Here is a 16,218-nt window from a genome sequence, read left to right as displayed (position 1 = left end):
ATCCCAGGATATGGGATTACATTAGAAGAAAGAGTGGGCTGTGTGTCTCTGTGTGGTACTTACACTGTGTGACATATTCTTTGGACAAAGAAATTACTGTGTATAAGGTCTGGGGCTAGGTAAGGGCTGTATAAAAATGAAACAGACTTGGGCACTTGCAACTGTGTTTCTGTGTGTAACTCAGTAGATAATCTAACATGATACCCAGTAGTGAAAACCATAGAAAATGAATTTAGCGTCATGACACATTCCAGGTAAACTGGTGACTGTTCCCATTCTGTCTATACAGCTCAGCATTGGTCTTTATTTCACATCTAAATTCTATTTAATAGTTTATCTAAGCATTTTCTTTTGCCTAATTATTCCTTATTTTTTATCCTTAATTATGCTCTTTTTAACTTTGAGATATAATGTGTGTGCTCAGAAATGTGCTTTGCCTTATTTGAGAACTTTGGTGTGATACATTTTATTTGCTAGTCTTCTAGCATGAGGCATCTTTAAGTAATCAGTTGGGTAGACACACATGCCCTGTGTACCAGGAACTAAATTTCCAACGTAAAGAACTCAGAAGCAATACATCCTATTTGTCAGGATTCATCATTATTAAATTCAAACAGGATATTAACTCTGTGGTTGAAAGGTTCTGATTGTACACAAATGGACTAATTTTTAACACATGGCAACTGCGTTAATTTTTTAAAAGATAAGGAATTCCTACCATCATATATAACTTATTAATATTTTGAATTGAATCATTTTCCTAACTAGAGCTGACTTTTTAGAGTGTATTTTTCTCTAGCAGTCAAGCTATAAAGCTCAGCCAAGACAGATTTATGACCTTTTAAAAATAATGATAGAAAATGAGATTGGAGGAAACATTTCAGTATCTGCTTTGCTCTGAGGCCTAAACTGCGAACTCTCCAGTTCTTGAAGGCTTTGAAATGCTGATTCCAGTCTTCTTGTGGGTTCTTAAACACCTTCTCAAATGACCCATTTTAATAACCCGAAAGCTATTATATAACGAGCAGCCATAATTTAGTCCAGGGCTCTAGGGGGACCCTCACAGTTCAGCAATGAATAGTTAATGCAGTATAATGTTTAGCAGGTTATTAGTTTTCACTATACAAATGCTGATCAGGGAACGCTTTTATAAGGTGTTTAAAAGAAAATGTAATTAACTGGTTGCGTGCTTCTGTTGCAGCTCAAATTGAAATTATTCCATGCAAGATCTGTGGAGACAAATCATCAGGAATCCATTATGGTGTCATTACATGTGAAGGCTGCAAGGTAAGCCTTTTTAATTGTTGTTGTTTCTATTAATGTTAAAGTGTATCTTCGTGATTTTTATGCCTCCACTTATGTCTTAAAATTCAACTCCTTAGAATTTTGAGTGATAAGAAATGACAGGACAGAAGAAATATTTTGGTGTTAAATTACACTTAAGGAAGTTATATATATTTTTACTCCTTCCTTCAAAATAATAGACTACAAAAAGGTAGTTGAGCATTGCTTGTCACTTTCAACCCTAGGGTTGAACTGATGAGCAATCTCTGTGGTAACCTTTTTTTAAAAAGAGCTAACTCCAGACTTCTACAATGTCCCTGTCATAAGCTTATAAAAAGAGATCTCCAGTAAGTTTAATTGGAATGTCATTGAGTCTTATTGTTAGCACACATATGTTAACACATCTGGCAAAACTGTGGGAAAGCTATCAGGAAGACCTGAGTTCTAGTCCTGCTGCCTCCACTCGTCCATATTGTTTTAAGTGTGTCTTCATCTCTTTGTGACTCACTTGCGTCATTTTTAAATTGGGTATAACACCTGATCTTCCTACTGTTTAGGACTATTCCAAGAATAGAAGAAGAATCTGTACATAAAAAAGTCCTTACAAATGGAAAAGTGCTATTTAACTCCAAATATTATCAGTATTATTTCTGCTATGACTATTTTTACTATTTCTGACCTTGATCATGGGGCAATGTGTACAGCACAGGCATAATGTGCAAATGGGAAATAGAGATGTTTATCCCAATAATTCAAGACCCCCCAAGCCCAGATTACCTCTATTATTCAAATCTCAATTTATTAAGATTTAAATCCTCATGCTTATATTGGAAGGGCCTTGAGACAGCTTACAGGATAAAACAGTGCAAAATAAACAGGAGAGAAGCTATTTAAACATTCAGGAGGCCTTTGAGACAGCCGATTGCTATAACCAGGCCTGAATCAGCCCTAAGGCTTTTTGAGGCTGAGTCAAAAAATAAAATCCACAAATTGGGTTAGCTTTCCTTTCATTAAATTAGAAAATACAATGTTGTAAAATACCTATAGACACAAATGACTACTGAGAGACTTCAAGGAAATTAACCTCATAATTTCCTTAATTCTTCATTTTACTGTTAGTCATGGTAACATCTGCTAATTTGTACATGTACAGATGCTTCATGTTGATCCCATCTTAGCAAAGCTTGAGATTTCTGCATACTACAGAACCATCTATGCCCTTTACTTCCAAAATCTGCCCTCCCTCAAAATTAGGTGACTAAATAAATAAATTAAGCAAAATGAGAGGCCAGGCATAGTGGTGTGTCCCTGTAGTCCCAGCTACTCAGGGAAGACTGATGCAGGTTTATCACTTGAGTCCAGCAGTTCAAGGTTACAGTGAGCTATGATCACACCACTGGACTCCAGCCTGGGCAATGGAGTGAGACTCTTTCTCCAAAAAAGTAAATAAAAATATTGAAAAACAAAACAAAATGAAATAATCTGTCTGGCCTATGCCATCCCAGGTTATAAGGTGAGAGTGAGCGGCCCGTGGCCACTGTCATCGCATTGATTTTTGGAGTTGGTTTGGCTGACGTGGCCAGGTAGCCATTGCCTTTCACCCTCACCCTGTCTGTGTTCTGCCTCCCAAATCTGTGTCCCTGGTAGACATGCCATGGCCTTTCTCAATAGAGGGTTTACAGACGGCAGTGCTTGCCTGCTGGGAGTTCCGGTGCTTTTTGTGCATTGCGTATCACCTGGGTGTCTTCTTAAATGGACAGGGTTCTAGGCAGCATCCCGGATATCAGTTCGCTACTTGTCCCTTCATTCTGCCCAAAAAGCTGATCGCTTCCTCTGGGTCTGTCAGTAAGGCAAGTGATTATCTAGTAATTGATGGAAGTGATTATCAAGGAATCGAGTCTGGGAAAAGGACAAGGTAGGGGTAGGGGCTACTTCATATAAAATACCCCAACAATTTGGAAGATTAATTAACAACATGCTATTGAGTAAAACCTAAGTTGACTGAGTACCACTGTTCACATAGGCACAATGTGAATTTTCTTTTTACCCTTAATATTTATGATGACAAAAATAAAAGCAATAAGAAAACAAAAGGTATCCATTATTCCAAAGTTGTCATTTTTCTAGATTCCCTTCCACATCTTGTCTGCAGACCTCTTCAGTGCCAAAGTGATTTTCAGTTATCTGTGGCTCTGTTCCTCTGCTCTGTTGACTTTATCCAACGAAAACCACAAAACAAATAAAACATAATTTTGTTAACAGACTGGGCCTATGCCTAGCCAGGGACTTGAACAATGTTATACGTTTATATTTGATACATATGCTATTTGTTCTCCATTATAATTTCCCTCTGCTATAACACTTTTATTCCTAATTATAAAAATAGAAGTCAGACTTCTATTTTTGCCATTTTATGTTAATTATTTATCATGTTCTAACCAGGTAAAGGTGTTTCTATCATGATCAATTGTAAATAACTTTGCTGTGATAGTGTAATTAAACATAAGAAAAATTTCACATTAGACATATCAAATAGATACCTAATGAGAGAAAAAAGGTGATCAGTCATCTTCTGAGCTAATCATTTTGTGAATTTATTTTAAACTGCATTTTTAAATTAACAACCTGAAACCATAAGAAATTAGAGGACCTGTTTAATTGCTGAAATGATGATTTTGGCACATAGTTGCTAAGCATTGCACATGAACAGCAAAAATGGTAGAAGCTTTGGTAACTTTTTCTGTCGTTTCTGGCTGTTCCTGGCTCATCTTCTCCCCATCCCCTTTGCTGTCTGTAGAGAGACAGCAGGTGCCATGCTTCTGCTCTGACTCTGGAACCAGACTGCCCAAGTTGAAATCCCAGCACTGCTATTTACCAGCTTGAGCACCTGTACCACCGCTCTGTGCCTCAGTTCCCCCATCTGTAAAATGAGGACTGTAATTTTAATAACTTCATAGGGTTGTCATATGCATTTAAGGAAAGGACCTGGAAGAATGCCAGATGCATCAAAGCACTTACTAAGTGTTAGCTGCTGTTATCACTGTTACTACTAGGCAGACTTCTTGGTGGCTTGGTAATGCTGCTCTATATAGTCAGATATTATTTCTGGGACATCTATGGGTGTAGTCTTGATTGTTGTGACCATTTGCAATATGTTACGTAGAATCTGTCAATAAAAAAGAATACTAAGAGCACTCCTTTGGGCCCAAGCACTATGTAAGCACTGTAAGGGATCCAAAGGGAAGACCGAATCTTTCCCTCAAGCAGTTTATGGTCTAGTTGTAGAGATGAGGCCTGTTTAGGGAAAGCTAAATAGCAATGCAAGAACTAACTATAGAGTAAGGCCACAATCTATGATATACATAAGAAGCACATATAAGCTGGGCACAGTGGCTCACACCTGTAGTCCCAGCACTTTGGGAGGCTCAGGTGGGAGGAATATGTGAGCACAGGAGTTCAAGACCAGCCTGAGCAATACAGCAAGACTCCATCTCAACAAAAAAATTAAAAATAAAAAAAATTGACCAGGCATGGTGGTGTTTGCCTGAAGTCCCAACTACTCGGAAGTCTGAAGCAGGAGGATTGCTTAAGCCCAGGAGTTCAAGGCCACAGTGAGCTATGATGGCGCCACTGCATTCCAGCCTGGCAACAGAGCAAGACCCCTGTCTCAAAAAAAAGAAAAAAGAAACACATATCCACTAGGCAGCATACCTCGGTAGTCTAGAGGAGAGTTGGCCTAGCAAGGTTTCACTGAGGAGGAACCAACCGTGGGCTGGAGCTGAGGAACGATTTTCCCAGAGAAGGTGGCTGGGAGGGCATTCTGTGCTGAGGAAGGAGGAGAACAAGGAGTGGCAGAGGCAAAAGCCCAGAACTAGGGCAGTCTTGGTTGTATTAACGGGACAGCACATAACTCAGTTTGATTGAAGCAGAGGGTCACTTTCTGTGGCTAGTGGAAGATGAGGGTAGGCAGGCACACCATCCTCAAATTTTTAAGGACTCCATTATGCCAAGGTTTTAATTATAAACGTATTTCACTTGTTCTCTTGAAAGAATCAGGGAACAATGTATTGGCACTGCTTCAGCCTGAATATTGCAATGCCGAAGAACATATGTTAGAATCCAGGCCTGCAAGGTTTTTAGTTCTGTTCCTAGAGACATTTCTGAGCTCTTGGAAAAGAATTTAGTTTCAGCCTTGGGTGAGCATGAGGGGGCATAACGTGCGCTGGGGCAGGCCTGCCAGGGAGGAGGGGCAGGTCGTGCCCCATGCCAGCAGAGGAAAAGGCCATAGTAACACTAGAGGCTGTAGATGTTAAAGTTCAATCTTCAAAGTGAATAAAAATATGAAGTGTTAGGAGGAAAATAATCATTGGTTAAGGTTTGCTTTTGAGAAATCATCTTGTTTGCCATTCACCTTCTGTTCCTAATTTCATCATGAGATACAGTGGTTGCTCAGATGATGAGGATGAACATTTGATCTCAAGACACACATACACAGACACGCACACACATTTTTTAATCCATATCCTTTTAGACATTTTGGCTATACAATTTTAACTGCAAGTTTTTTTAATGATAATGCACAATCCAGTATTGGGGTTCGTGAATTGGTTTCTGATTACATTTAAACCCTTTTCCTCTTGATAAGACTAAGAATAAAGTGGCATTCATTTGTCCAATATACAGTCATCAGTCAATACATTTAAGATGATGTCTTATTCAAAGCTTCCTCTTCTACCCAGTAAAGATAATTTGAGATAATGTCTCTGCATTAACAAATATATTTTGTTAAACAATAAAAAAGCCTTTCAAAAATATCTAGAGTGTATAAGTGACACCTTCCCCCACTGAAGCAGTTAAAGCCATTTCTGGAGCTTTTTATGTTTAGGTTAAAAAGCAGCTTTTATGAATGTTCCTTTTAGGCCCAAATTGTCTTTTAGAGGATTCTAATATTTTTATCTCGGTTGTGAAATGTCGCTAACCGTGAACTAATTCTGTCCACTTTTCACCATTGATACATTCATGCTCAACATTTTTATTTCAACGCTTTTTAATACGTGGCCCCAGTATTAGAGCTAGGCATTTAAAATGAAAATTCGACTTGGGGAAGGACAAGCTGTTATTGCATCCTTACGATGCCTGAGTTTCGGTTCGGTTATACACAGGTGGTAAGCGAAAATTTTTGTTTAGCTAAATCTTCCAGTCCTGTGATGAAATGTGCAAGTGGTAGGGTTATGTTAAACCCCAATTTGCATCATGATGATTCAGTTTTTTTTTTATTTGTTTGTTTAGATCTTAATCATGTCTCAGTAACTGCTGCCCTTCCTCAGCTCACAGAAAACCCCAGGCTCGAGGCCATGTTGTAGATGGGGCCCTGACACAGCACCTGGCTTGGGGCAGGTCCCACGTGCGTGCTAGGGAATAACCATTGCTGAATGTCTTCGCTTGGATTGGATCTGAGTACGGCAAAGCACAGTCAAAAGCAGACATCGACACTTACCAAATACAACACGTGGGCCGCTTTAATCAGAGACCACTTGCGCGTACAATTCTGCAGGGAGGCCAGGCACTATTGAACAAAAACGTAGCTCCGGAAATCTGAATTTCTGTGATTTATTGCTGCCACATGTATGAGTGTAGGGCTGGACCAGCTAACTTTTGTGAATGAGGCTGCCTACCCTTTCTAAAGAACAACTTTTTTTCCTCATATGCGTCTTTGAGCACTTTTATTTCTGCCCCCCACCCAACTTTAATTTTATAATTTCATCTGCTTGATTTTAATACATGCGTGACCTGTGTTTACCCCTCAATGAAATGAAGTTATCCTTTTTCCCCCCCAGCCAGAGAGTTAACTTTTGCCCCACGTTGATCCAAAGATATTTCTTCCTTCTCACCCCCATGCTTCTGAACATTCTCAACAGGAAGTTGCCAAGATAAATAAAATTGTAACATAGTACATGCTTTCACATAGAAGATTCTCCGCTGTTCTTATCTCCATTTTTCTTAGTCTCAGACATAAAATGAAAGGTGGACATACACCCACCTCAGCAGTCCCCCAAGTTCCCAATTTTTAGTTGTATTGGAAAATACAATAATTTGGGCAGGCAGATGAGCATTCATAATAAATCACAGAGTTATGAAGAAATCTTGGTTGTCAAAAGCAAGTGTGTAGCCGTTCCAAAGCGTCTGCCATTAGAATTCAGCAAGGCAGCTGTCAGCTGTTTTCTTGTAATTAAACAGCCAATGAGCAGCTAATTAAGACATATGTGTATACAGAAGTGGAAGTGGGTATGTTAATGAACTGTAGGAATCAATTCATTAAGTGAAAATTGTCAAAAGACCAAACATCAGATCAGCATTTCAGCCTGTGTTTCACTGAGAAAGAGCCCCACGCAGGAGGGGACAACTCAGAATCAGACCCCCGTTCACCTTCCCAGCCATACCTACAGGGCAGCGTCCAACCAGTCCATACTCTTAGACAAAACTATTAAAAACTCCAGTAGGAAGTGCCAGGCATATTTCCAGGCTTTTAAAATATATCTAACAAATGAGTGTTTTCCTACCTGTATGGAAACCTGGTATTTGATACCCTATAAAATGCCGTCTCCCTCATCTGAACCGTTGTAGGGAACTTGGGCTACAGAAATGAAAAGTGGTTTTTTGCTTGTTTTGTTGTTTGCTCATCTTTTGTTGTTATTCAGTCGGCCCTACATGTTTGTCTTGGTGCTTTTTAGGTGGTATATTAAGAAGTCTATGGCCTTTGGAATAAGATGCACCTAGGATTCAGGAATTCAAATCCTGGGCCTTCCCCTCACCTGCTCTGTGACTTTGGGCATATGGCTTAACCTCTCTTAACTTTCTCATTTGTAAAGCAGAGATACATATCCCTACTTTGCAGTTGTAGGCTGCTGTGGATTGCAAATAATTATGGCAAAGTGTCCGACATGGTGCCTAGTGGGGAGTAGGTGCTCAGCATATCGTCACCACTGTTTTTATCGCTGCCACCGTTTTTTCCTCTAGTTGTTCATTCAACAAGTATTTGTTGACTTTTCTAAGTATTGCGTTAGCTACTGGAAACAAAGAAACAAGGCAGTCGTCCCTGGAAAAGGTAGACATTAATAATACAACAAGGTAAGGGCTAGGAGGGGGATAAATTCAGGACTCTTAAGGGTACACATGGGAGGGGCCCCTCAACCAGCTTTGGGAGGGCCAAGGTCAGAGAAGGTTCCCAGAACAAGTGAATGTCTTCTCAGTGAATCCTGAAGGGAAGGAGAGAGTTTCTTTGGGGAACTGTGAACACAGCAGTTTAGGCTTGGTCATTGTATGACTTTGAGAAGAGCTGCCTGGACGTGTGGTCATTGTCTGGTCATCAGCAGGGAGCCATTAAGGGCTCATAAGCAGAGAAGTGACTTGATGAGTGTGATGTTTTAGGAAGATATCTTTTAAACTGTGAAATGGATTGGAGGGAATGAGAATGGAAGCAGGGGTCCCAATTAGGAGGCTGTATAATAACCAACTCAAGAAGTGAAAGACATGGAAACTTAAGAAAACTGCAGTAAAGTTGGAGACAAGTAGATGGATCTGAGAAACAGGAAGGTGCCAAGAAGCAGGCTAATTTGGTGACGCTTGGATATGGATGGGGAGGAGGCAGAGATTAAGGCAGTGAAGCCCATCTTTCTGCCTTGAGTAACTGAGGGTAAGATAATCCATGTCACTGAGCAAGAAAACACTGGAGAGGACAGCTGGGAAACAGGCTGTGGGTCAAGATATATTCTCTTCTAGGTCGGGTGCAATGGCTCATGCCTGTAATCCCAGCACTGTGGGAGGCCTAGGCAGGAGGATCACTTAAAGCCAGGAGTTTAAGACCAGTCTGGGCAACAAAGCGAGACCCTGTCTCCTCTACAAAAAAATTTAGAAATTAGCTAGGCATGATAGCATACACTGGTGGTCCCAGCTACTGAGAAGGCTGAGGTGGGAGGATTACTTGAGCCCAGGAAGTCGAGGCTGCAGTGAGCTGTGATAGCACCACTGTACTCCAGCCTGAGTGACAGAGACCCTGTCTCTAAATATATATATTCTGTTCCAGAAAGAAAAAAAAAACTCAGCTAAAGTGTTTAGAACTTATGTAGGTAAGGGGAAAGTCAGTGGGGGCTCTAGAAGGCCAAACCACAACTTTGGGTGAATGCCTATCCAAAGTGGGGGGAATATATTCAAACAACGTGACGGGGAGCTGGTGACACAGCGAGGATGAGGCTCAGGCCAGCCACATGCTGGTAAGCTGTGAACAACTGGCTCTCAGGAAAGCAAAATGTGTCTATCTGTATGTAGATAACTTTGGTATCTATCTCACTGATGTAATTTCACGTAATTTTCAAACAATAATAAAATGTACAATATTCTTTATTTTAAATTTCATATAGACAAATAATTCTCACTGAATGCTCTCATGAATTTTGCTGAACTCTTACCTCTATCCCCATGGTTACAGTTGAGGAAAGACTAGTTCCAACATGAATATTGTTGATATTTTGTTTACATTAATGAATAAGAGAGTGAAACAACAAAGACATTTTGGAACTTCATTCATTCGCCAATGATGACATGAATAACCTCCTTGCTGACTCAGTTAATCGTTTACAAATACTAGAAGAACATTTCTTCCACTTTTTGTGTTACTCACAGTGGGATCACTAGATATGATGTACTGTTAAGTTTAATCTGCATTATTGTAATTTTCATCAGTTTTGTTTGTTTGTTTTGAGACAGAGTCTCACCCTGTCGCCCAGGCTGTAGTGCAGTGGTGTGATCTCAGCTCACTGCAACCTCTGCCTCCTAGGTTCAAGCAATTCTCCTGCCTCAGCCTCCTGAGTAGCTGGGATTACAGGCACCTGCCACCAAGCCCGGCTAATTTTTGTATTTTTAGTAGAGACAGGCTTTCACCAAGTTGGTCAGGCTGGTCTCGAACTCCTGACCTCATGATCTGCCCACCTCGGCCTCCCAAAGTGCTGGGATTACAGATGTGAGCCACCATACCCAGTCTTTTTTTTTTTTTTTTTTAAGAGACAGGGTCTCACTCTGTTGCCCAGGCCGGAATGCAGTGGTACACTCTTAGCTCACTGCACCCTCAAACTCCTGGGCTCCAACAATCTTCCCACCTCACCTTCCCAAGTAGCTGGGACTACAAACACATGCCACTACACCTGGCTAATTGTTTTATTTCCCGTAGAGACAGGGTCTGTGTTGCCCAGGCTGGTCTCAAACACTTGGCTTCATGTGATCCTCCTGCCTCAGCCTCCCAAAGTATTGGGATTACAGGCATGAGCCACTGCATTCGGCCATCACTGTTTAAATCTAGACAGTAAGCAAAATAATAAATCAAACCCTTATTTGTAGCATTTGCCAATTTCTGTGGTGTAAATAATCCCACCAATGGCCATTTTCAAGCCACCCGACCTGCTCTTTCACAGAATGCAGAGTAGGGAAGGGATGCAGAGCATGGTATAGTATTTCTACCTTCAGATATAAGGATAATTGATATAGATAACCTGAAGAACACTGATAATAGTAAAATAATCGTTAAAAAGTGGTTACTTTTTTTATGTCAGGAATGTGTCAGTTAATGTGTAATAACAGATTTAATAACTAGCCTTAACAACAAAATTCCTGAAATTATAGCACTCAGCTCTTGCAACAGTATGAGCCTTCTCCTGAACACCATGGCCTCCATCCCAGTTTGCAAGCTTCCATCTGGGGGGAGGGTCAGTGAAAAATTCATATTGTGCAGTCATTTTTTTTTAAAGAAAAAGTATTAGGGAATAGAATTTCCAGAGAAGGTAAGGCACGTATCAGAAACAAAAGTCAGCGCAAGGCGTTTTGAAAAGCTAGGTGAAGTAAGGGAGGAAACACTGGAGAGATGTCTCTGAGACAGTAAGAATTGAAACAAAAGGTGGATATGCAGGGACTCTATGTCAGGAAATCAAGAATGTGTGACACTGTTTTGTTTGGCCCACACTGAAGAAGATACACTTAAATGAGAGGGCACTGGACTTAAAATGAGGACAAGAGATTGAGTCCCAGCACTGACCCTTACCAGCCACAGGACCTTGGACAAGTCATTTAACATTCTAAGCTTCATTTTTGTTTTTGGCAAATCAGAAAACTAGAATCAATCTCTGGTTCTTAACAAGAGGAAGTCAAAGTCTTCAGGGAGCTTTTTAAAAATATGTACTATAAAAATGACAATTTTGGCCGGGTGTGGTGGCTCACGCCTGCAAATCCCAGCACTTGGGGAGGCCGAGGCGGGCGAATCATGGGGTCAAGAGATCGAGACCATCCTGGCCAACATGGTGAAACCCTGTCTCTACTAAAAATACAAAAATTAGCTGGGCGTGGTGGTGCACGCCTGTAGTTCCAGCTACTCAGGAGGCTGAGGCAGGAGAATCACTTGAACCCGGGAGGCAGAGGTTGCTGTGACCCAAGGTCATACCACTGCACTCCAGCCTGGTGACAGAGCAAGACTCCGTCTCAAAAAAAAAAAAGACAATTTTTTTCTTTTTTGACCTATAAAAATGGCAATTTCTTATTGTTCAAACTACTATGTATGCCTGGACCATATCCCCAAAGGTTCTAGTTTGATAAATCTAAGGTGTATCTTTTAAAATCTCTGCGGATGTTTCTGATGCATCACCCATATGTGAACTACTGTACCTGATAATCTCTCAACTTCTTTCAGTGCCAAAGGCCTGTTTGTTTTATTCTAATTTTCTATTTGCAATAGCCGCGTGTTAATATGCTGCCACTAGGTGGTGGTAGTGTGCCAACAGTCACACTAAGCATCTACTACCTGAAATGTATCATGGTGGCTTTCTGGCTCAAGCCCACCATGTTTGTAAATGCACATCTCCATGTATTTTAACATCCATAAAAAGTGAACTTTTACGACAGCCAAGTAATTTGTTAGCTCATGTTTCAGAAATAACAAAATTGCCAAATTATGTACTTGATATCTTTCCCAGCTAATTCACAACTTCAGCACTTTTTTTTAACACCTCCTCAGTTACACCCAAATCTTCACGCCCTAGCTTTGTGCTTCCCCTGCTCTCTGTATGACCTCCAAGCCCTGGAATTCATCTCTCAGCTCACTCACTTCCTAATCCTTTTGCAGGATTTCTCCCCATTCAGACAAAATCTGTCTCTGTACTTAGAAGCACACTACTTCTACCTTGAGGTAGGAAGGGACCTACCACACTTTCTACTTTTCTTCTTCTTCCTCTCTTCTAATCTTTCTTCCTCTTGCGTGTTATTTAACTCTTAGTATTTTATCTGTTTAGTTTTCCAAACCCTTAATCCTCTGATAACCACCCCCACAAGGAATACGGAAAAGAAGAGGTTTTTAAAAGAAAAATCAGCAGCAACCCAAACCCTCATTCTTCCTGAAATGCAAAGTTCAGTATTCGTCTGAGTCATGGAGGTTTACTTACCCTGTTTCTCACTTCTCAGCTCTCACCTTATAACCCCACTTCACCTCTCGCATCTGATATTTGATAGTTCTCCTTGTGAGCATGACTCTGTTGACTTAATCCAAAAGATAGATCTCCTTTCTGGTTCTTAGCTATGCCACTCCCAGAACTTTTCAGCAGGCATTTGCTCAGCTGACTTAGTTGAGGTATAAATGATGCTGTAAAGAATAAGGCGTGTCTGCTTGCGTGCCTGCTTTCCCCAAATCCTCAAACTGAGACTTCCAAATAAGGGTAATCCTTTTCCAAGCAGATAGTGTGGAAGCTGGACATTGGTTCCAGCCACAGTGCCACTGCTCAAAGCACATACGGAATGCTTCATGAGTTTGCCTTGCAATTTATGGCATAATTACACAGACATCTTTAATGATAGTTATTCTGTGCCCTTGCAGTAAGTTTCATTGTTTGTTTAAATGAGCTAAAGTGATTTAGAAATAAGTAAGGTGAAGGAAATGGGGCAGAATACTTCTGGTCAGAAATGAGGAAAAATGATGGACTCATGAGACTGATTTTCTTATGTGACTCCTAATCCAGATCAGGAGAAAACTACAGAATGAGATTTTGTAAAATGTCTGGGCGGTAGGAAGCTGGGTCAGCTAAAGGTGTTAATGTTAGGGAAAACACTAATTTCAGAGTAGATTGCTCTTGCTACTTTATTTTGTATAACTTGTTTTTTACACTAATTTAATGCTTGCCCTGTATGAGAACAACTAAGGAGGAATTCTTTTGACACACAAGAGAAGCAGAAAAACAAAACAAGATGACAGTGTAAGTTCTGACGTTAAACTATGTGAAGTCATATCCTGGCTTTACCCCATGCTAGAGCGGGGACTCTGAGCAAGTCACTACACCTCTCTAAGCCTCTGTTTTTTCATCCTTAAAACTAGGGAAATGATAGCATTTGCCCAATATTGCCCTTGTCAGAAGTAAATGTCACAATCTGCATAAAGCATAGAGTGCCTAGGACAAAGTCAGTGATGTTTTAATGGTACTTGGGATTTGTTTTAATCAGGTATCGTAAGACACACAGATATGGAGATGACTGTCATGAAGGAAGAAGTTTGTTACCCAGTAGTTCCCCTTAGCCTCAGGGGGATGCCTGAAACTGTGAACCTTTTAGATACTGTTTTCTCCCATACATCCAGACCTGTGATAAAGTTAAACTTATAAATTAGGCACGATGAGAGATTAACAATAACAACATAAAACAATTATAAAAATATACTGTAATAAAAGTTATGTGAACGTGGTCTTTGCTTTTCTCTTTCTCAAAATATCTTAATATTCTTTTACTTTTACTGCAGTTGACGCAAGTAACTGAAACAAGGAAAGCAAAATGGCGATTAAGGAGGGACTGCTGGACTCACAAATCCCTAGAGACAGGGCCCATGCCACGCCATACAGGGGACACACGGGGAAGCGCCAGGGTCTGTGAAGGGGAGAGGGATGTGGAGAAACACTGCCAAGAGCCCCCACTGTTTTCCACAGGAAGGAAGGCGCAGCAGGATGAGCAGGTTTAGGATTAAGTGGCTAGTTTGAATCATTACAGACGGCGCTAGGGGGTAGGGGCTGTCCCTAATTGTCTGGTACCTGACCCTGGTGTGACCGGGGCAGGGGAATCATGGCTAGAAGCGTAAGGGCCTGATGAAGAAGGTGTCCTGGATATGGGCTCTGGCCCGCTTGGTTTTGTGTGAGAGGTGGCTGACAGCAGGTTGGTTGCTGTATGTAGGAGGTTTCCAGCCCTGAAAGGATAGTCCCTCCAGTGTCTGCAAAGCCCTAAGATGTCTGCATCGAAAATACAGAATAAAAAGATATGGTTTAATACAAGTACTCATTAAGACTGATAATCTGTCATCATCATTCTCATGCCCTTAACAGCAGAGCTAACTGATGATTAATATACGGTTTCTGCGTTAACAGTCCTGGACTTTATTAATGGTGGGTGGAAGTTAACTTAATATGTGTATGCAAACTAAAAAGTGGCATCCTTTTCCCTAATGACCCAACCATTATTCAAGAGCTGTGTCTAGTTCTGGATTTCAGACTTTTGAAAGAAATGAAGAAATAGTACTAGATACAGGGGCTCGCACTTGTAATCCCAGCTACTTGGGGGGCCGAGGTGGGAGGACCGCTTGAGCCTAGGAGTTCGAGACCAGCCTGGACAACATAGCAAAACCCTGCCTCAGTTTTAAAAAAGAAAACAAGAAGTAGTGAAGAAACTGGAGAGGATTCTGAGAAGAAACATGCGAGGTGGAAAAGAACCTAGAAAGAAAGGTGACAGATGCCGGGATCTGGTCTTCAGAAGAGATATCTGGGAAACAGCATGGCAGCCCTCAAGTACTAGCTCCACTTAAAGATTTAAAAAAATCATTCAGACATTCCCCATATTTGGTGATCATAGAAGAAACTGTAATAGGCTTAATGTGAAGCAAACAAAATTCAACTTCAACTAAAAGAAAAGCAAATAAATTCCTGATTTTAGGCATCCACAGCGATGCCTTTACACAAGGGTATGAAGGTGAGTCTCAAAAAAGAGAGAAACACCTTTCGGCTTGGACAGAGATTATGTGTCTCAGAGGAAAATGAATACCGGGACAGCTGACCTCTTGGTATCTCTTTCTAAGGATTATCTGCCTCTGTGACCATTTATATTTTCTTGAATTCTCTCTAGTAAGCCCCAAAGAAAGCTTTACTTCTTCTTACTTCCTTTTCACAGGGGAAACACACACACACACACGATAAAATAAAATAAAAAACATAGCTTTAGATACTTTTCAGAAGAGAGAGATTGCTTTACAGCAGAGGCGGGACTTGATCGAGGGTAGAGTTAAAGTACAACAGAGAGACAGTCTGAGACATGAGGCCCCCAGCCTTGCCTATGTCAAGGTTAGCAAGCAGCTTGGCTGAAAACAAGAGGAGTGAGAAGTCAGGGTCCTGCCCCGTCCCATCGTAGGTTGGATTTTCCAAAGAACTGGAAACTGAGGTCATATACATCAACTTGGTTAACAAAGGCCCCCAACCATTACAAAGGAAGGCAGGTGCACTTCCTCTCAAGCTGCCCACATACCTTCCCACCTGCCTATTGTAGGAAAAAAAAAAAAAAAAGCACAGATAAACAAAAAGAAAATTAAAATCTGATTGGCCCCACCAACTAGTGCCAACAATTTGGGGCATAATTTTCCAAATCTTCTTTTATAGTAAATATATGGGTGCCCTTTTTCCCCCCAAAACTTGGATTATACTATGTTTAGCTCTTTAGTTGCTTTTTAAAAAATTCAATGGTATATTTTTATCACCTTTTTATATCAATATTTCTGAAATACCATTTGTAGTGGTTGCTGAATTCCATTGTATGAGTATACAATATGACTCTCTTAATTCAGTAATGTTGGACAATTAGGATCTTTCTACATTTTGTATA

The 16,218-nt window shown here is 40.7% G+C and overlaps 1 protein-coding gene and 1 long non-coding RNA gene across 10 annotated transcripts in view; one reads left to right on the top strand and one right to left on the bottom strand.

Annotated features, from left to right (window-relative positions):
- LOC102141878 (uncharacterized) overlaps positions 1 to 16,218 on the bottom strand; it is an 81,931-nt gene that overhangs the window by 26,545 nt on the left and 39,168 nt on the right. The gene's annotated exons all lie outside the window — the stretch shown is intronic.
- Positions 1 to 16,218, top strand: part of RORA (RAR related orphan receptor A) — a 771,401-nt gene that overhangs the window by 726,227 nt on the left and 28,956 nt on the right. For all 4 annotated transcript variants that reach the window (XM_045397281.2, XM_015452893.3, XM_045397280.3 and 1 more), the window contains one exon: positions 1,202 to 1,287. In XM_045397281.2, the coding sequence (XP_045253216.1) occupies positions 1,202 to 1,287 (86 nt within the window). The remainder of the gene's footprint in view (positions 1 to 1,201; positions 1,288 to 16,218) is intronic.

Source organism: Macaca fascicularis, chromosome 7 (genome assembly GCF_037993035.2).
Source record: "Macaca fascicularis isolate 582-1 chromosome 7, T2T-MFA8v1.1".
NCBI lineage: Eukaryota > Metazoa > Chordata > Mammalia > Primates > Cercopithecidae > Macaca > Macaca fascicularis.
The sequence above is the reverse complement of the archived record's forward strand: the minus strand, read 5'-3'. Positions and strand labels throughout refer to the sequence as shown.